The sequence below is a fragment of the Muscardinus avellanarius genome (assembly GCF_963383645.1).
Source record: "Muscardinus avellanarius genome assembly, chromosome: 17".
Classification (NCBI taxonomy): domain Eukaryota; kingdom Metazoa; phylum Chordata; class Mammalia; order Rodentia; family Gliridae; genus Muscardinus; species Muscardinus avellanarius.
Window position 1 is genome coordinate 29471795 of NC_137803.1, and position 20637 is coordinate 29492431.

Genomic DNA, 20637 nt, shown 5'->3' on the forward strand with positions numbered 1-20637 from the left:
CAACTCAGTGAGACCCTGTTTTAAAATAAAAATATAGCCAGGCATGGTGACACACGCTTGTAATCCCCACGCTTGGGAAGTGGAGACAGGAGGATCGTGCAGGTTCAAAGCCAGCCTCACTGGCTTAAGAGACCCTGTTTCCAAATAAAAATATAAAAATAGGTCTGGGAGTGTAGCCTGGAGGTAGACAGCTTTCAGGAACCCCAGTACCACCAAAATAAATAAATAAATAATAAATAAATAAATAAAAATATAAGCCAGGCATGGTGGTGCACACTTAAAATCCTAGCATTTGGAAGGCTGGGACAAGAAGATCATGGTTTGTGGACAGCCTCAGCTATTTAGGCCCTTTGCAATTTAGTGAGACCCTGTTTCAAAATAAAGAATAAAAAAATAGGCTGAGGGTATTGCTCGGAGGTAGAATGCCCCTGGGTTCCATCCCCAGTACTACAAAAAATAAAATAAAATAAACATACAAAAATATAAACCAGGCATGGTGCCATATGCCTGCAATCCCAGCAATGGGGACCATCACTAGTACCACAAGATACATACATACATACATACATACATACATACATACATACAATAGGGCTGGGGGATATAGTTCAATCCCTAGTATCATCAAAAAAAAAAAAAAAGAAAAAAGAAAAAAAGGAATACATAATTTAGATGACAGTGAATTTTCAACAGTGACAGTAGAAGTCAGTGGTGTGTGTGTGTGTGTGTGTGTTACTGTGAATTGAACATGGTGGCTCTATTATTAAGCTATATCCCTAGTTACCCCTCCCTTTAATGTGGTACTGAGGGTTGAACTCGAGCGTTCTACCCCTGAGGTACACCCCAGCCCTATTTTATGTATTTATGTATATATTTATTTATTTAATTTTGCAGTACTGGGGATGGAACCCAGAGGCATTCTACCTCAGAGCTATTGGTTTAATATTATATACTGTATAAAAATGTGAAAGCATACTGTATGTCCTCTTTTTTTTTTCAGTACTGGTGATGGAAATCAAGGGCATTCTACCTCCCCCAGCCCTATTTTTTATTCTTTATTTTGAAACAGGGTCTCACTGAGTTGCAAAGGGCCTCACTAAGTAGCCGAGGCTGTCCACCAACTTGAATCCTTCTGTCTCAGCCTCCCAAATGCCAGGATTACAAGCATGTCCCCCAACCCTATTTTTTATTCTTTATTTTGAAACAGGGTCTCACTGAGTTGCAAAGGGCCTCATTACATAGTAGCCAAGGCTGTCTGCGAACTGCATTCCTCCTGTCTCAGCCTTCCAAATGCTGGGATTACAAGCATGCACCACCATGCCTGCCTTATGTTTTATTTTCAAACAGGGTCTTATTAAGTTGCTGAAGCAGCCCCTTACCTGCGATTATACTGTCTCAGCCTCCTAAGCACTGGGATGACAGGCCTGCACCACCATGTCCAGCTAAACTATGCATTCTTTAAAATGTTTTTTCCTCTGATTTGAAACAGGGTCTTGCTAGATTGCCGAGGCTGGCCTTGAACCTGCATCCTCCTGTCTCTGCCTGCCAAGTACTGGGATTATAGGTGTGTGCCACCATGCCTGGCTTTTTTCTTTTTGTGGTACTGGGATTTGAATCCAGAGGCATACCCATGGTCCTATTGTATTTCTTATTTCAAAACAGGTCTTGTTCAGTGGCTAAGAGTCTCATCACCTTGTTGTCCAGGATGTGCTGGAACCTGCAATCCTCCTGTCTCTCTTCCTAAGTACTGGGATTACAAGTATGTGCCACTATGCCCAGTTAAGTAACTTTTTTTCTTAAGTGTTTGTGGTTAGCTGGGCGTGGTGGCGCAAGCTTGTAATCCCAGCATTTGGGAGGCTGAGACTGGAGGATCGTGGTTCGCGGACAGCCTCAGCTACTTTATGAGGCCCCTTGCAACTCAGTGAGACCCTGTTTCAAAATAAAGAATAAAAACAGGGCTGGGGGTGTAGCTCAGAGGTAGAACGCCCTGGGTTCCATTCTCAGTACTGCCAAAAAAAAAAAAAAGAAAAAAGAAAAGAAAGAAAAAAGAATATTTTTTTAATATGAAACTGTATTTGGGTACAAAAATACAAAGTACAATCAGGAACCATTGTATCTTTCTTATCAACATGGAGATGATTACTTCTTCTAAGAACACAGAAATTACAGGATGAAGGAATGACAAGAGGGAAGAATCTTTATCAAGTCCTATTCAATGTACATCGTTAGGGAAAGGCTGCTGCTTGGCTCTGGTCACAGATCTATCATGTCTAATTTCTTGGTAAGTTCTGCTTCAATGGTATCCTGAAGGAAGAAAGAAATGCTATAAATAAAGATATAATATAGATGCTACAACGTCTGATGTTATTTAAAGTAAGGAAAGCAGAGCCAGGTGTGGTGGTGCCTGCTTGTAATCCCAATTCTTGGGAGGCTGAGACAGGAGGACTGCAGGCAGGTTCACGGCCAGCCTCAGCTGCTTAGTGAGGCCCTCTGCAACTCAGTAAGACCCTGTTTCAAAATAAAGAATAATAATAATAATAAAAATAGGGCTGGGAGTGTAGCATGGAGGTAGAATGCCCCTGGGTTCAATCCCCAGTACTGCAAAAATAAAATAAAATAAAAAACAAAAATAAAAATAAAAACAAGGGAAGCAAAAAACATTAAAACTGAAAAATTAGAAAATATCATTATATCAAATATGCTTTTAGACATTCCTTTGCTTTTACATTTCCCTTCTCCTTTCTCCTCCAATCTCCCCCCCAAAAAATAGGTTTTCAGACTCCTAATTGATTCTAACAAACACTTGAAGGGAGGGAGAAACCTTTAGAACGAATCAATGTCGTGAAACGTTAATAGATTTTTCTGGCCCTCGCACCTGAGGACTGTAATTTCATGTCCCTCATAAAACCTCCTTCCCATCCTCATCCCCGATGTCCTTCCTGCTTCTCCTCTGGCCTAAATAGGCACACTGGCTCCTACAATTTTCTTTCTCCTTTTTTCAATCTGCCTTATGCGCTGGTTACAGAACAATTTTCCTAAAGCACTGGCCTGATCGAAAGGTTCAGCTTTGATCACATTTCTCAGGTTTAAAAAATAAAGGAAACAAGCCGAGTGTGGTGGCGCACGCTTGTAATCCCAGCATTCGGAAGGCTGAGACTGGAGGATCGCGGTTCGCGGACAGCCTCAGCTACTTAGCGAGGACAGCCTCCGTGACTCAGTGAGACCCTGTTTCAAAATAAAGAATAAAAAAATAGGGCAGGGGATGTAGCTTGGAGGTCAAATGCCCCTGGGTTCCATCCCCAGACCCGCAAAAAAAAAAAATAAATAAAAATAAAAATAATAATAATAATAATAATAATAAAGAAAGAAAGAAAACAAATAACAATGTTTACTGGTTCCTTACAGCTTTTTCTTTATATTTAGGAACCTTTCTATCATAAACCAATTTACCTTTCCCAAACATATCTTAGGTTGCATATTTCTAAGCAGCTGGCCACTTGCTGCATGTGGAAGAGTGGTCCATATTTCAGCTCATTTTGAAGCACGGCCTCGCTCAGCTGCCCAGGCTGACCTTGAACTTGTTGTTCTCCTGTCTCAGCCTCCTGTGTGGCTGGGATCATGGCCGTGCGCCAGCTGTACGCCTTTTCTAATTCTTTCTTTCTTTCTTTTTCTTTTGAGATGGGATCTCCCTAAGCTGGCCTCAAATGTGTGCACTCAAGTGACTAGTGCCCCCTCAGTCTCCTGAGTAGTTGGGACTGAAGTTGTGCTCTACCCCAAGCATTTTGTGGGTTGTTTTTTTTTTTTTTTTTCTCTCGTCGCTTTTGCTTTTCATGGTGCTGGAGATCAAACTGAAGAGCTGTGCGCATGCGAGGCAAGCACTCTATCACCGAGCCACATCCTTAGCCTGCCTTTGCTAATTCTCTTTTTTTCAGGGGTAAATACTGGAGACTGAAGTCAGAGGTGCTTTACCTTCAAAATACACCCCCAGTCCTTTTTATTTTGAAACAGGGTCTCGCTAAGTTGCTGATACTGGCCTCGAAACTACAATCCTCCTATCTTAGCCTCTGAAGTACTGAGATTACAGGTATCTGCTGGCTTGCTCTTTTTTTTTTTTTTTTTTTTTTTTTTGTGGTACTGGGAGTGCAACCCAGGGGCTTTCTATCTTTGAACTATACTCTCAGACTATTTTATATTTTATTTGGAAACAGGGTCTCACTAAGTTGCTGAGAGTCTCACTAAGTAGCTGAGGCTGGCTTCGAACCTGTGCCATCCTCCTGTCTCAGTTTTCCAAGTGCTGGGATTACAAGCATGTGCCACCACACTCAGCTTGCTAATTTTTTTTGGTACTGGGAGTTGAACTCAGGGCATTCTACTTCTGAGTTATATCCCAAGCCTTATTTATTTATTAATTTATTAATTTACTTATAGTAATGGAGATTGAACCCAAGGGCATTCTACCTTTGGGCTACACCCAGCCCTATTATTTTTTTATTTTTTATTTTTTATTTTGAAACAGAGTCTTACTAAGTTGTGCAAGGCCTCACCTAAGTAGCTGAGGCTGGCCGCAAACCTTTGATCCTCCTGTCTCAGCCTCCCAAGTACTAGAATTACAAGTGTGTGCCACCATGCCTGGCTATTTTTTATTTTGAAACAAGGTCTCACAGTTACTGAGCGTCTTGATAACTCGTTGAGGCTAACCTCAAACCTGTAATCCTCCTACCTCAGCTGCTGAAGTATGGAATTGCAGGTGTGTGCCACCATGCCTGGCTTGCTAATTCTTTTTGCCCAGAATATTCTGAATCTTTCAACCCCTCTTTTCCCCTAGGAAAACCTACATAAAACCTTACAAGACATAAAAGGCCACTATGTATTTTTTAGTGCCCAAGATATACACTCATAGCCAGGTTTGCTGGTGCACACCTATAATCCCAGTACTTGGGAGGCTAGAACAGGAGGATCTCAGGTTTGGGGCCAGCCTCAGCAACTTAGCGAGACCCTGTTTCAAAATAAAAAACAAAAAGAGCTGGGGTGTAGCTTGGAGGGAGAAATGCCCGTGGGTTCAATCTATAGCACCAAAACAAAAAACAAAAAACCTACACTCATGCCAATAAAGTATTAAAAGATGCCTGGCAATGGTCCAGTGACAGAGGGCAACTCTGGGACTGTAGCCTACCTCGGAGGAGAAAAGGAGGGGGAGACACAGAGTGGCTTTATAGAAACACATATATCTTTTTAAAAATCTGAAGAAAAAATGGAAACTTACTAATTCTCTCTTTGCTTCTTCAATTTTCACTTGAGCAAGAGATGGATTCTTTAAGAAAAAACAAAATAAGGAAAATTATAGTTCTTCAATTCAGACTCAAAGGGGGGAAAACACATCACAATCCCTTTAAAAGGTAAAAAAAACAAAACAAAAAAACACCCAAAACACTACAGGGGAATACCCAATATACATACAATACTGAAATTCACTAGACTTTAAATCATTAAACATAAATCCACTATTTTCATAATCATTTAATGATACTGGCGAAAATAACTTCACACACACACGCACGCACGCACGCACGCACGCACGCACAGAGTTACCGGCATTAAATCTAAATAGGATTCCAATTTTTTCTTCAAAGGTGCATTCTGTCGTTTTAGTTCTGCCAGTTTCTGGAAGTAAAAAAAACACAGTCACAGAGATATGCCCGTTTCTAGTTGTTTCTTTATAATCATTCATTCATTCTTATAATACTAGGGATAGGACCCAGGGGTATTCTACCAGTGGGCTATATCCCCAACACTTTTTATTTCTTATTTTAAGGTATAATCTTTTTGCCCAGGCTGCCTTTGAACTTGTGATCCTACTGCCTCACCCTCCCTAGTAGAAAGGATTACAGAGGTGGGCCACCACATCCAGCAATACTACCCATTTTTTAAATAGAACAAGCAGGGCGTGGTGGCACACCTTTGTAGTCCCAGTTCTTGGGAGGCTGAGACAGGAAAATCACAGATTTGTGGCTAACCTCAGTTACTTAGTGAGGCCCTCCACAACTTAGTGAGCACCTATTTCAAAAAAATAAAGAATAAAAAGTAGGGCTGGGGGTGTAGCTCGAAAGTAGAATGTCCCTGGGTTCAATCCCCAGTACCGCAAAATAAATAAATAAATAAATAAATAAATAAATAAATAAATAAATAAGACAATATAGCATTAACATTAGAATATTTCACTGAATAATACAGGATATTGTACTTATTTATTTTCTCATGTGGAACTAAGTTTATTGCTTACCCCAGGGCCTTGAGCCATGCTAGGTAAGTGGTCTACCACTGAGCCACACCCCCGGCCCCCATTTTGTGTTTATGTGTATATGGTACTGGGGACTGAACCCAAGGGCTTCCTACCTCTAAGCTATACCCCCAGTCCTATTTTATTTTGAAATAGGGACTCACTAAGTTGCAGAGTCTTGATAAATTGCTGAGGTTGGACAGAAACCTCCTGTCTCAGTCTTCCAAATACTAGGATTACAAGTGTGTGTTACCACACTCAGCTCAAAAATATTTAAAATAAGTTATCAGAGAGCTTCAAATAGATAAACTTACTTCCAGTGTAACCAATGCTTATAAGATGCTCAGAGTTAGAATGCCCCTGGGTTCCACCTCCAGTACCATACACACAGAAAAAAGCTTAAAGTAGGAGTTCTGTTTCCATTTATTAGAATAGGACTAAAGTTTGCTGTCTAGAAACACAAAAGTATGTGATTAAGAGGAATGTAAAAGCCAAGGAATGTACAGCTGGCTGTGGTGATGCACCCTTGTAATCCCAGCACTTGGGAGGCTGAGACAGGAGGACTGAGCAGGCTTGAAGCCAGCCTCAGCTACTTAGTGAGGCCCTCTGCAACTTCATGAGACCCTGTTTCAAAATAAAAAATAAAAAATCGGGCTGGGGGCATAGCTTGGAGGCAGAATGCCTCTGGGTTTCATCCCCAGTACAGCCAAAAAAAAAAAAAAAAAAAAAAAGCCATGGTGGCACATGCCTGTAATCCCTATATGTGGGAGGCCGAGACAGGACAATCACAGGTTTGAGGCCAGCCTCAGTAATTTAGAGAGACCCTGTTTCAAAATAAAAAATAAAAAAAGTCTGGGGTTGTAGTTTCGAGGTAGAATGACACTGGATTCAATTCCCAGTACTCCCCTCGGGGGGGGCGGGGGAGAGGAATGCAGAGAAACAACTAGAGCCTCAAATACACATTTATAAATTGTGAACTTTAGATTCCATAGAACCAGACATACTGGCATAAGCACCTGGGGTTAACCCCCAGAACTGCAAAATAAATAAATAAACAGTGCTATGATCTAGGTTTGGTGCCACACATCTATAATTACAGTTACTCAGGACTCTGAGGCAGGGGAATCACTTGAACCCAGAAGTTCAAAAGCAGCCTGGGCAACAGAGCAATAGTGTCTTAAAAAAAAAAAAAAAAAGTCAGGCGTGGTGCCGCATGCTTGTAATCCCAGCATTCCGGAGGCTGAGACTGGAGGATTGCCGTTCACTGATAGCCTCAGCTACTTAGTGAGGCTTTCTGCAACTCAGTGAGAACTGGTTTCAAAATAAAGAATAAAAAAAAAGGGGGGGCAGGGGGTGTAGCTCGGAGGTCAAATGTCCCTGGGGGTTCTAGCCCCAGACCCGCAAAAAAAAAAGCTGGGCATGATGGCGCATACTTGTAATCCCAGCATTTGAGAGGCTGAGACAAGAGGATTGTGTTTTGCGGACAGCCTCAGCTACTTAGTGAGGCCCTTTACAACTCAGTGAGACCCTGTTTCAAAATAAAGAATAAAAAAGAAGTATGGGGTTGTAGTTTGGAGGTAGAATGCCCCTGGGTTCCATCCCCAGTACTAAGAAAAAAAAAAAAAAAAAAGCCAGCCATGCGTGGTGGCACACACCTGTAATCCCAGCATATCTTTGTTACTGAACAAATCTACAGTTCACAATATACCTGATTTTAGCAGCATAAAAGAAACCAATATACAGGATGGTGCTGTGCAGATTACAAAAGATTATGTGACTCATTGTGCATTCAATTTTGAGAATTCATTTCTGTATGAGTTGGATTAATTCTTTAGAATACTGGAATTTTGAGTTAAAAAATTAAGCCCTCTGCCATCTTATGACAGAGCAGAAGGCCCTTACCAGATGTGGCCCCAGATCCTGCACTCCTGATCCTTGGGAGGCATGAATCAAATAAACTTTGTTTAAATACCCCGTCTGGAGTGTCTGTTATAGCACAGGAAATGGGCTGAGACCACGAAGCTCACCTCTGACAGTGCGATTAGTGACTGATGAGACAGAGAAGCATCCATGCCTCTAGCGGACAGTTGCTCCTACAATTACAAGGAAGGGCTTTGGTTAGAACATTATTTTCAAAGTGACCTCCATGAAATAGGTTCAACATATAATACAGCAAAGAGGTGCTACAAATCATAGCCGTGCAAAATTATACCTGTATCTAAGTTCTTTTACATTATATATGAATCTTTTTTGTGGTACTGGGGATTGAACCCGGGGCATTTTACCACTGAGCTATACCCTCAGCCCTATTTTATATTTTTTTAAATTGAAAACAGGGTGCCACTAAGTTGCAGAGGGCCTCGCTGTAAGTTGCTGAGGCTGACTACCAACTGGTGATCCTCCTGTCTCAGTCTCCCAAGTACTTGGGATTACAGGCATACGCCACCACACTGGGCTATACTTGAATCTCTCTACACTCATCCTTGTGGTAACCTGTTCACACAGCTTCAGGGCCTGAACTTCAGAGCCTGAACGCCTGACCTTGGATCTGGATCTGCTGCGAAGCAGTTATGTAAGCCTGGCAAGTTGTCTGTCTTCCTGTAGTCCCTCATCCATACAAGGGACTAACAATACTGCCTGGCTGTGAGGAGGAAGGTCCAAAGGAGCTGGCTGCAGTCAGTCCTCCATACTCACCTCTGCAGCTCTGATTCCACATCTGAACTCCTCTGACTTTGCTTTTAGGAAGTCCATGTTCTGAAGACGATTGTCAACTTTGGCCCTTTCTGTAGACAGATGCAGCTCTGCCTTCTTGAGATCTCTTTAGTGAAATTAAAAGCATTTTGTCAGCCAGGTGTGGTGGGGCATGCCTGTATTCCCAGTACTTGGGAAGCTGAGATCGAAGGATCACAGGTTCAAAGCCAGACTCAGCCATATAGTGAGACTCCTGGTAATCTAGCCAGAACCTGTTTCAATAAATAAATAAATAAATAAATAAATAAATAAATAAATAAATATAAAAAGGGCTGGGGGTGTAGCTCGAAGGTAGATGCCCCTGGGTTCAATCCAGAGTATCACATACACACCCAAAATTCTTCTTCTCTTCCTCAGTGAAATGATTATAAAAAAGAAACTCCACTACTTTTGGTATTCAACATGGTCCTAGGCAAGAGTAGAGAACCTACTTGTTGGATTCTCTACAATAAATTTTGATATTTATTTATTTATTTATTTAGCGGTACTGGGGATGGAATCCAGGGGCATTCTACCTTCGAGCTACACCCCCAGCCCTATTTTTCATCCTTTATTTTGAAACAGGGTGTCACTGAGTTGCAAAGGGCCTGACTAAGCAAATGAGGCTGTCCACAAACCATGATCCTCCTGTCTCAGTCTCCCAAATGCTGAGATTACAAGTGTGTACCACCATGCTTAGTGCTATCATAGATTTTATGTCCTACACTACCATACATTCTTCCAGGTCATCTTCCCCTCCATTTTGCCATCTGGAATTTTCTCAAGGAATACAAAATAGTTGTAAGATTAATCTATGCCAACTGGGTGCGATGGTGCACATATGTAATCCCAGTTCTTGGGAGGCTGAGACAACAAGATCGTAGCTTCAAGGCTAGCCTCAGCAACTTAGCAAGAACCCTAGCAACTTAATGAGACCCCATTTCAAATTAAAAAATAAAGCTGGGCGTGGTGGCAAATACCTGTAATCCCAGTACTTGGGAGGCTGAGACAGGAGGATTACAGGTTTGAAGCCAGCTTCAAAAAGTTAGTGAGGCCCTCTGCAACTTAGTGAGACCCTGTTTCCAAATAAAAAATAATATAGGGCTGGGGGTGGAGCTCAGAGGTAGAATGCTGCTGGGCTCAACCTCTAGTAAACACACACACACACACACACACACACACACACACACAGAGAAATAAATAAAAAATAAAATAGAACTGGGAGTGCAGCTCAAAGGCAGAATGCCCCTGGTTCAATTCCCAGTACCACAAAATACATACATACATACATACATACATACTACATACATGCTCTTGCACATTTTTAGAAAACAAAGGAACAGCCTAGTATGGACCCTATTTTCTAATGTATTTTTTATAATCATACCTACTGCCAAAACGAGTCTGATAAAATGTCCTGTTACCACCTTTGTAATCCCTACTTTCAACTGAATTACTTACAATCGTAGACATTTTTCTAATACTAAAGTTGCAGTTAGATTTTTTTCAAGTTTTTCCAATTCAAGTTTCATCTCTTCATTCTTGGATTTGGTCCGAAAAAGATCAGAGGTCAAATCATTCACTGCAGGGATAAAACTAAAAGAAGAATCTGGTTATGTACATGAATGAAGGACATTACTTATAATTATTTGTCATTCCTAAAAAATGATCTTATCTCTACACAAATTCTTATATGAACATACTCTCTTATACCTTTATGTATTTTTACATGCTGTTTCTATCACCTAGAATGTCCTCCTTTAGCAATTAAAGTTCCAGTTATCCTTCAAAATTCAGATATTTACTTCCATTCTGAATTCACTCTCTCTTCATCTGTTCTCCCTAGCCACAGTGTGTACATTCTTGTAAGATGCAGCTGTTACACTGGATATTAAACCCAGGAGTTTATGCATAGAACTCTACCACTGAGCTACATTCCTGGCTTTTTAAACAATTTTTTAATTTTTTTATTTTAAGCCAGGAGTAGTAGCACACATCTATAATCCTTGGGGGCGCTGAGACAGGAGGATCTCAGGTTTGCAGCCAGCCTCAGCAACTTAGCAAGGACCTTTGCAATTTAGCAAAACCTTGTTTCAAAATTAACAAAATTAAAGTAGGGCTGGAGGTGTAGATTAGAGGCAGAATGCCCCTTGGCTAAATCTCTAGTACTATAAATAAACACCAAAGCCTTGAACTTTCAATTCCCTACCTCAGCCTGCCAAGGAGCTGTTGAGTTTACAAGTAACTACCACTACACCTGGCCTGCCTTTCTCATATGACTGTGGGCAGAGACTGTCTTTGAAGGCTGTTACTATTCCTATTCGTCTCTGCTTTTCCAGTGTTTATTCACCTAGCCTACATTTGGCATTTGTTGTATGCTAAATTGACTTAATTCTACATTGCTACTGCCATACAACCTACAAATGCTACTCTTTGAGCCATGCATGGTGGCATATGCCTGTAATCCCCGTTCTTGGGAGGCTGAGATAGGAGGATGACAGGTGTGAGGCCAGCCACAGCAACTTGGCAAAGCCCTCTGCAACTTGTGAGACCCTGTTTCAAAATAAAAACAATAATAATAAAATAGGGCTGGAGTGTAGCTTGGCGATAGAATGCTCCTGGATTCAACTCCCAGAACCAAAAAAACAAAAAAACACTATTCTTTGAGCATATATATATAAATCCCAAGCCCTCATGTTGGCAATTAAGCAGAAGAGCTGTCCAGTTCTCTGATCATGACAAGTTGCAGTGGTAGTCCTGAGACAGGACCATTAGTGACAGCAATATAGACACAGGAGCCAGATTGGGCTAGAATCTCAACTCTGTCATTGACAGGTTTGAAGGTGTCATTTAACCCATTCCTCCTGAGCCTCAGTTTCCTTCTAGGGCTACTGTCATTATAGAGGTAATATTGGTCACAAAGAATAGAGGTCACGCCGGGCGTGGTGGCGCACACTTGTAATCCCCGCGCTTGGGAGGCGGAGACAGGAGGATCGCGCAGGTTCGAAGCCAGCCGCGCTGGCTTAAGAGACCCTGCTTCCAAATAAAAATTATAAAATAGGTCTGGGAGTGTAGCCCGGAGAAGGGTTTCCAGGAACCCCAGTACCACACAAAAAAAAAAAAAAAAAAGAATAGAGGTCCCTAACCTACTCTACTCATAGGGTAGGGGCATGATCAAAAGCCCGATGAGATCGTTTGGCCTACTGCTTTTCTTACTGAACAATGAAGTGATACCTAATCTTTTCCCAAATGTACAAGAGACCTAACCTTCACATCCTAATCCTGGGAGAAAATTAACCAAAACCAAGTTCATTTGAATTAAGAGGTTAATTAAAATCCACAGCTTTTGTACTTATTAATTTTCTATATAGAACTATCCCAAGAACCAGAAACAGAAAGTCCTTAGATCAAAACCTTATAGTATATATGACGACGGATACCAAAACTCTTACAAGGATCACCTTGCTAGTGAGGTGTCCTTTGTTTCGAGGGCCACAGCACTGTCAACCAAAGCACTGAGATACCGGGAACCAGTGCTAGACAGACTGGCAGGGGAGAAATTCACGCTCTCCATGAGAAGGTCTTGAAGATGCTTGGCTGAAAAGAGAAAATAACATCTTGGTGACTGAGAGATTTACCTTTTGTTTCTTTGTTTTTAAACTTGTAATGTATTTATTTATTTATGCAGTACTGGGGATTGAACCCAGGGACATTGTACCTCTGAGCTACACCCCCAGCCCTGGGGATGGAACCCAGAGACATCTACCTCCAAGCTACCAAGCTACACCCCCAGCCTTATTTTTTATCCTTCCTTCCTTCCTTTCTTTCTTTTTTTCTTCCTTTCTTTCTTTTTCTTTCTTTCGGCAGTGCTGGGGATTAAACCAGAGGCATTCTACCTCTGAGCTTCACCTCCCCCAACCCTATTTATTCTTTATTTTCTTTTTCTTTTTTTTTTTTTTTTTTAACAGTACTGGGAATGGAACCCAGAGGCATTCTACCTCCGAGCTACACCCTCAGCCCTATTTTTTATTCTTTATTTTGAAACAGGGTCTCACTGAGTTGCAAAATGCCTCAGCAAGTAGTAGCTGAGACTGTCTGCAAACCACAATCCTCCTGACTCAGCCTCCCAAATATTCTTTATTTTATTTTATTTTATTTTTATTTAATTTATTTATTTGGAGGTACTAGAGGTGGAACCCAGAGGCTTTCTACCTCTGGGCTATACTCCCAGACCCTTTTTTTTTTTTTAATTTGGAAACAGGGTCTCACTAAGTTGCTGAGAGCCTCACTAAGTAGCTGAGGCTGGCTTCGAACCTGCGTGATCCTCCTGTCTCATCCTCCCAAGTGTGGGGATTACAAGCGTGCACCACCACACCCAGCTCAAATATTCTTTATTTTAAAACAGAGTCTCATCGCCGGGCGTGGTGGCGCACGCTTGTAATCCCCATGCTTGGGAGGTGGAGACAGGAGGATTGCGCAGGTTCAAAGCCAGCCTTGCTGGTTTAAGAGACCCTGTTTCCGCCAGGTGTGGTGGTGCACGCTTGTAATCCCCGCGCTTGGGAGGCTGAGACAGGAGGATCACACAGGTTCAAAGCCAGCCTCTGCTACTTAGTGAGGCTCTCAGCAACTTAGTGAGACCCTGTTTCCAAATAAAATATAATATGGGTCTGGGAGTATAGCCCGGAGGTAGAAAGCCTCTGGGTTCCACCCCCAGTATCACCAAAAAAAAAAAAAAAAAAAAAAAGAGAGAGAGACCCTGTTTCCAAATAAAATATAAAATAGGTCTGGGAGTGTAGCCCAGAGGTAGAAGGGTTTCCACAAACCCAGTACCATCAAAAAAAAAAAAAAAAAAAAATAGAGTCTCACTAAGTTGCAGAGGGCCTCACTAAGTAGCCAAGGCTGGCCACGAACCTTCGATCCTCCGTCTCAGCTTCAGCTTCCCAAGTAGTGGGATTACAAGAGGGCGCCGCCATGCCCGGCCTACTATCTTTATTATTAAAATAACTTATATCAAACAATCAACTTATCTAAAGTATACAATTCAATGGCTTGTCATATACTGATTTTTATATCTATAAAAAAATCTATTTTAGAACTTTTTTTTTGGTGCTAGGGATTGAACCCAGGTGTATTTTACCTCTGAGATACACTCTGCCCTTTTTATTTTGAAACAGGGTTTCACTAATTTGCTGAAGCTGGCCTTGAGCCTGTGATCCTCCTGTTTCAGCCTCCCAAGTACTAGGATTCCAGATGTGTGCCACCACCACACCCAGCTTAGTTTAGAATATTGTTATACCCCCAGAAATAATCACACTCCATCTCACTAGTCATCACTCTAAATCTCCCAACCCGCGAAGCCCTAGCAACCACTTTATGTTCCCATTCATTTGCCTAGGACATTTCATACAAATGGAATCGTACAATACGCGGTTCCTTGTGACTGCCTTTTCACTAGCAGAATGGTTTCAAGGTTCATCCATGCTGTAGTCTGTGTCAGTGCTTCATTCCTTTTTGTGAATAAATAGTATTTTATTGTGTAGATCCCTTATTCTGTTGTATGGATATATCACATTTTATTCATCCATTCATCCATCAATAGACATTTGTTTTCATCTTTTGGCTATTGTGAAAACTGGTGCTATAAACATTCATGTTGACTTGCTGATATGAACATTTTTATTTATTTATTTATTTATTTATTTATTTATTTATTTTGGTGGTGGTACTAAGGGTGGAACCCAGAGGCTTTCTACCTCCGGGCTAAACTCCCAGACCTATTTTTTATATTTTATTTGGAAACAGGGTCTAAGTACCTGAGGCTGGCTTCAAACCTGTGTGATCCTCCTGTCTGAGCCTCCCAAGCGTGGGGATTACAAGCGTGCGCCACCACGCCCAGCATGAACAGACATTTTTATATGTCTTGTTATACACCTTTGAAGTGGAATGGCTGGCCAGAAGGTAATTTTATTTTTAACCATAGGAGGAACTGTCAGAATGCTTTCCAAAATGACTCTATGATTTTACATTTCACCAGAATTAAACAAGGGTTCCAATCTCTTCACATCTTCTCAAATGTTATTATGTCTTGTGTATGCGTATGTCAGTGTGTGTATATGTGTGTGTTGTACTGAGGATTGAACCCAGAGGTGAACACACTCCCAACCTCTGAACTACACCCCTGTACTTTTTTTGGCTTGGAAACAGAGTCTCACTAGGTTGCTGAGAATCTTGCTAATGGCAACTTATACCCCAACAAGTATGCACTTGTCTTTCTGAGTCATAAAAGTTCCTTATATGTTATATAGATATTAATCCCTTATTATATATGTGATTAGCAAATATTTTCTCCCATTCTGTGGCCTGTCTTTTCCTTTTTCTTTTCTTTTTTTTTTTTTTTTTTGGTACTGGGGTTCCTGGAAGCCCTTCTACCTCTGGGCTACACTCCCAGACCTATTTTTATATTTTTATTTGGAAACAGGGTCTCCTAAGCCAGCGCGCGCGGCTGGCTTCAAACCTGCGCGATCCTCCTGTCTCTGCCTCCCAAGTGCGGGGATTACAAGCGTGCGCCACCACGCCCGGCTCCTTTTCTTTGTTTCTTTTAGGGCATACTGTTTTACTATGAGAGTGTCAATATATTTTCTTTTCCCTTGGTACTGGAAATTGAACCCAGGGGCATTCTACCTCTGAGCTACACCCCCAGCCCTTTTTATTCTGAAAGAAGGTTTGGCTAAGTTGCTGAGGCTTGCAGCAACTTACCTGGAATTCACCATTCCTGTCTCAGTAACTCAAATACTTAGATTACAGGCATATGCCACCATGCCTGGCAAATAATATTTACTATAATGAAGTTTATGATTTGGAAAGTTATTATGATAAGAAAGTATAAGACAAATCTGGAAAATAAGTAGTTTACACTAATCATACATACTTTAATGTTATACAGTTTGGTTACCCCTATTATCTCATTCAAAACTCCAGGTTTAAGCTCACCTTCTGATTCATACTCTCTCGCTTTCTGTTTCAAGTCCTCTATTACCAGGCAGACGTCCCTGTCCCGGACCCTGTTGCGTTCTAAAAGGTGATATAAAATCTCTGTGGTTCGTGAGTTCACCTCATACTGTGGAATGGGATGATCTCCAAATATTTTTTTCAACCACGCAGCAACCTAAACATAAAAAGGAAGACAAATATTATGTCTTGTTTGTTGTTATAGCACATTGAGAATAGGACAAAGAAGCGCGCAGAAGCAACTAAATGCTTTCTAAGACTATTCAGAAATCCTACTTCCCATCCTAACTTGTCTTCAGGGAGACACTTCAGGAAGATAACTAGATGACAGGAAATTTTAAAAAGAGCAAGCACAACGAACAATAGTACAAAAGTCAAAACTATCAGAGAAGGATCCACTCTCCCAATGTTGCAAAAGGGTTATGGGCAAGAAAATTTTTAAAATTGCCAAACTTGGAAAATCTTAAACCTTAATACACGGATGCAAAAGCATAGTCCAGTTTAAAAAAAGAGTTGTCCCAAACACATCATAACCCTTACAGCGACAGGTTTCCAGAGTCAGGCTGCAGCGCAGGTATGAAAATTCTAGTTGGAAACAGCAATGAACAGGCTTAGCTGTAAGATCAGTTTGGATTCACAAATCCCACTCAGGTCTGCTCCGAGGGGGAAACCAGGGAAGGAAAGGAAACGCCCTCTCCACCGGGCCTTAGCAGAGGAGTGCTCGCAGATCGGGAGGACTCCTGGAGAAAAAGTGGACGCCGTGCGCGCAGAAGACCCGTCGGTGACACCAAGGTGTCAAAGATGTGGCTCCAGGAAACCCAAAGCCGCGCTCCCGCCCCATCACCTGCGCTTCTTTCTCCTCTTGCGCCTCCATCGCCGAGGATCCTGTCACTTCCCGCCAACTCCACGCGGGAGAAACGCCCCGCTCCCTCCGAGGCCACGCCCACACGCCGTTGGCCCCGCCCCGCCGCCGGGGTTTCTGGGAGTTGTGTTTTTAATTTCGATTCCAGGTGCAGAGATCTTGGGCAAGGTTTATCAAGGCTCCGTCCTTGCCACCTCTCGGCTTTCTGTGGTATAATCTCTAGAACGAGAGGGAGAGCTGAGAAAAGGCTATTTTTCTTTTTTATATTTTTTATTTCTTGCTTGAATTAACTTGTCTAAAAAAAAAAAAATAACATGAGGCCGGGCGTGGCGCACGCTTGTAATCCCGGTACTTGGGAGGCTGAGACTGTAGGATCGCGGATCAAGGACAGCCTCAACTACTTAGTGAGGTCCTTTGCAACTCAGTGAGACCCGGTTTCAAAATAAAGAATAAAAAATAAGGCTGGGGGTGTAGCTTGGATGTAGAATGCCCCTGGGTTCCATCCCCAGTACAATAAATAAATAAATAAATAAATAAATAAATAAATAAATAAATAAAACACTCATGCTGGGCATGGTGGTGCACACTTGTAATCCCAGTATTTGAGAAGATGAGAGAGGAGGATTGCAGCTTTGAGGCCAGGTTCAGCAACTTAGCAAGATCCTGTTTCAAAAGGAAAATAAATAAATACAAATAAAAAGGGCTGGGAGTTCACTTAGGTTCAATCCCCAGTACCAAAAAAAGAAAGAAAGAAAGAAAGAAAGAAAGAAAGAAAGAAAGAAGAGGAGGAGGAGGAGGAAGGAAGGAAGGAAGGAAGGAAGGAAGGAAAGAAGAAAGGAAGACAACCACGCTTATGGGTTAAATGATAACCAAGATTACGTACTGGAGCTAGAACCTGATTGTGTTCTGGATGCAATTGAGAGATTCAGCTTCCGTGCTGCTTCTAGCAATCTGCCATAGTATTCTGTTACTAGGAAGAGCAGATAAAGGACCAAATTCTCAGCCTTCTGTGATATGTAATTTAATATGAAATTGTGGATCAGGCTTATTACCAAATATCTTTCTCCTAAGTTATATACATATATATATATATATATATATATATATATATTTTTTTTTTTTTTTTTTTTTTTTTTTTTGCGGGTCTGGGGATGGAACCTAGGGGCATTCGGCCACAGAGCTTCACTCCCTGCCCTATTTTTTATTCTTTATTCTCACTGAGCTGCAGAGGACCTCACTAAGTAGCTGAGGCTGTCCGTGAACTGCGATCCTCCAGTCTCAGCCTCCCAAATGCTGGGATTACAAGCGTGCACCACCACGCCCGGCTAAAGTGACTAAATCTTTTTTTTTCAAAGGATTTTTACTACCTACCCAATACCATCTCTTACTCTATTTTTTTTTGGGGGGGGACTGGTCTGGTTTTGGAACCCAGCGGCATTCGACCTCTGAGGTACACACCCTGCCCTATTTTTTATTCTTTATTTTGAAATAGTGGAGGGCTAAGTTGTGGAGGGCCTAAGTAACTGAGGCTGTCCTTGAGCTGTGATCCTCCTGTCTCAGTCTCCCAAATGCTAGGATTACAAGCATGAGCCACCAAACCCAGCTCCCTTGTTCTTTTTGATACATCTCTGATCAGTAACTAAATTTCAGATAAGTTGGTGCAGCCAGTGGCTATTGAAAAACAATTCTTTATACCCTTTCTCCACTTTTCTATGAATTTTAGAAAAATATCCCTGAATTTGTGTTGTTTTTACAAGCCATATATATTTTTTCTTATTATTAGTCTATCCCTACCTGTCTGATTGCAAGGAGGAGGACTGCCATATTTACCTATGGCTCACCTTAAAAAGAAAGTAGAGTATTAGAGAAAGGGATTGCTGGCCATGCTTTTGCAATCCTTATTTCAGGGGACGACCTTTTTAGCCCAGGTTATTTATAGTCTTATCCAAATTAACACCTTGGGTGTAAGCCAGGATTTGGTGGATGGAGCTGAATTACGCCTCTAAGAACAGTTAGAAGCGAAGACAATCTTTGTCTCTGCTATCACATAATACACAGCATCACAAAAACGTTCTGGATCTATCACAAAAATTTCAGTATTGTAAAAAATTCTACAGAGGAAGGGAAGTCTCTCCTCAGTTTTATAGGTTAGCTGTATAAAGTGTATGTGTTTAATCATTTCTATTTTACTGCAAAAGAAGTGAAATTCCCAATGTCATAAAACCAGTTGCTGGCAGAAGAAGAACTGGAGCCCTAATCAGGTCTAGAAATGAGATTTATGTGTCTGGACCACTGTCAGTAGGACTGCCAACCACTCAAACTCCCTGTAATGGTTAATTTTTCAATTTTAATTTATTATTATCATAAATTATTAGTATTACTACTCTTTGGTATCCTGAGGATTATATTCAAGAACATTTTACCTTTGAACTATACCCACAGCCCTTTTAATTTTTTTTTATGTGTGTGTGTGTGTGTGTGTGTGTGTGTGTGTGTGTGTGTGTTACTAGAGATTGAACACAGGGGCATTCTGAGCCCCCCCCCCCCAGCCTATATTTATTGTTTTATTTATTTTGAAACAGGTTGTCACTGAATTGCAGAGGTCCACACAAAGTCGCTGAGGCTGGCCATGAAACCTGCAATCCTCCTGTCTCAGCCTCCCAAGTACTGAGATTACAAGCAATCACCACTACGCCCAGTGTAACTGTTAGGATTTTATTTGCGGGGGGGGGGGGGTGTCTGGGGATGGAACTCAGGGGCATTCGACCTCCGAGCTACACTCCCTGCACTTTTTTTTTTTTTTTTTTGGTGGTACTGGGGATGGAACCCAGGGCCTTCTACCTCCGGGCTACCCTCCCAGATCTATTTTATATTTTATTTGGAAACAGGGTCTCTTAAACCAGCTGCGGCTGGCTTCGAACTTGCGTGATCCTCCTGCCTCAGCATCCCAGGCAGGGATTACAAGCCTGCGCCACCACGCCCGGCCTCCCTGCACTACTTTTTATTCTTTATTTTGAAACAGGACCTCACTAAGTAGCTGAGGCTGTCCACGAACCGCAATCCTCCGGTCTCAGCCTCCCGAATGCTGGGATTACAAGCGTGCGCCACTACGCCCGACTTAACTGTTAGGATTTTTAAATATATATATTTTTCTAATTCAAAAGGATTCTTTTCGATGGAATCGTAACCTGAGTGCACATCAAATACCGTAGAATGGTCCAGGTTTGCTAAAAACTCTGCCCCCGCCTCAGCGTCTGGGTGAGGATGGACACCTGCGGATTCGCCGGCTAGGTGGGAGACGCCGGGCAGGTGGCCGCTCGGGGGTCTGACTGTCGGTCACGGTCGCTGCACCTTCGCGGCTGGACACCAGAGACACCGCAGGTGCCCTCCACGGTCCAGCCGGCCGCGTCCGGGCGACGCCCACACCATTCACTTCCGGGCCGGTCCCGCCACTCACGTGGTCTCCCGGGGCAACCACAAGGTCGACTGTTAAGACCATCATAAATGTATCACGAATGCCGGGGCCGACTCCGACACACGGTTAACCATGCACTTTAAGGTTCGAACTTTAAAAAGATACTTAAATATTAAACCACTCCCCCCCTCCGCGCCAAGGTGGATTCGCATCCGGTGGGGCGGGGGCGGGACTTCCGGGTCAGGCGGGCTGGCTGCCTTGACCTTCCTCGCCGCTCGGCCATTTTGTCCCAGTCAGTCCCGAGGCTGCGGCTGCACAGGAGGCTCCTGGAGAGAAGCTGCCAAG

At 42.2% G+C, this 20637-nt stretch overlaps 1 protein-coding gene across 1 annotated transcript; it reads right to left on the reverse strand.

The window, feature by feature from the left end:
• Positions 1 to 2253: 2253 nt before the first annotated feature.
• Positions 2254 to 16889, reverse strand: HAUS1 (HAUS augmin like complex subunit 1; the record flags this gene model as incomplete). Its single annotated transcript, XM_080714275.1, has 9 exons — positions 2254 to 2304; positions 5264 to 5311; positions 5590 to 5661; positions 8305 to 8370; positions 8972 to 9095; positions 10469 to 10603; positions 12469 to 12604; positions 15998 to 16172; positions 16860 to 16889. The coding sequence occupies 9 exons, from the start codon at positions 16887 to 16889 to the stop codon at positions 2254 to 2256; spliced, it is 837 nt and encodes a 278-aa protein (XP_080570401.1).
• Positions 16890 to 20637: the final 3748 nt, after the last annotated feature.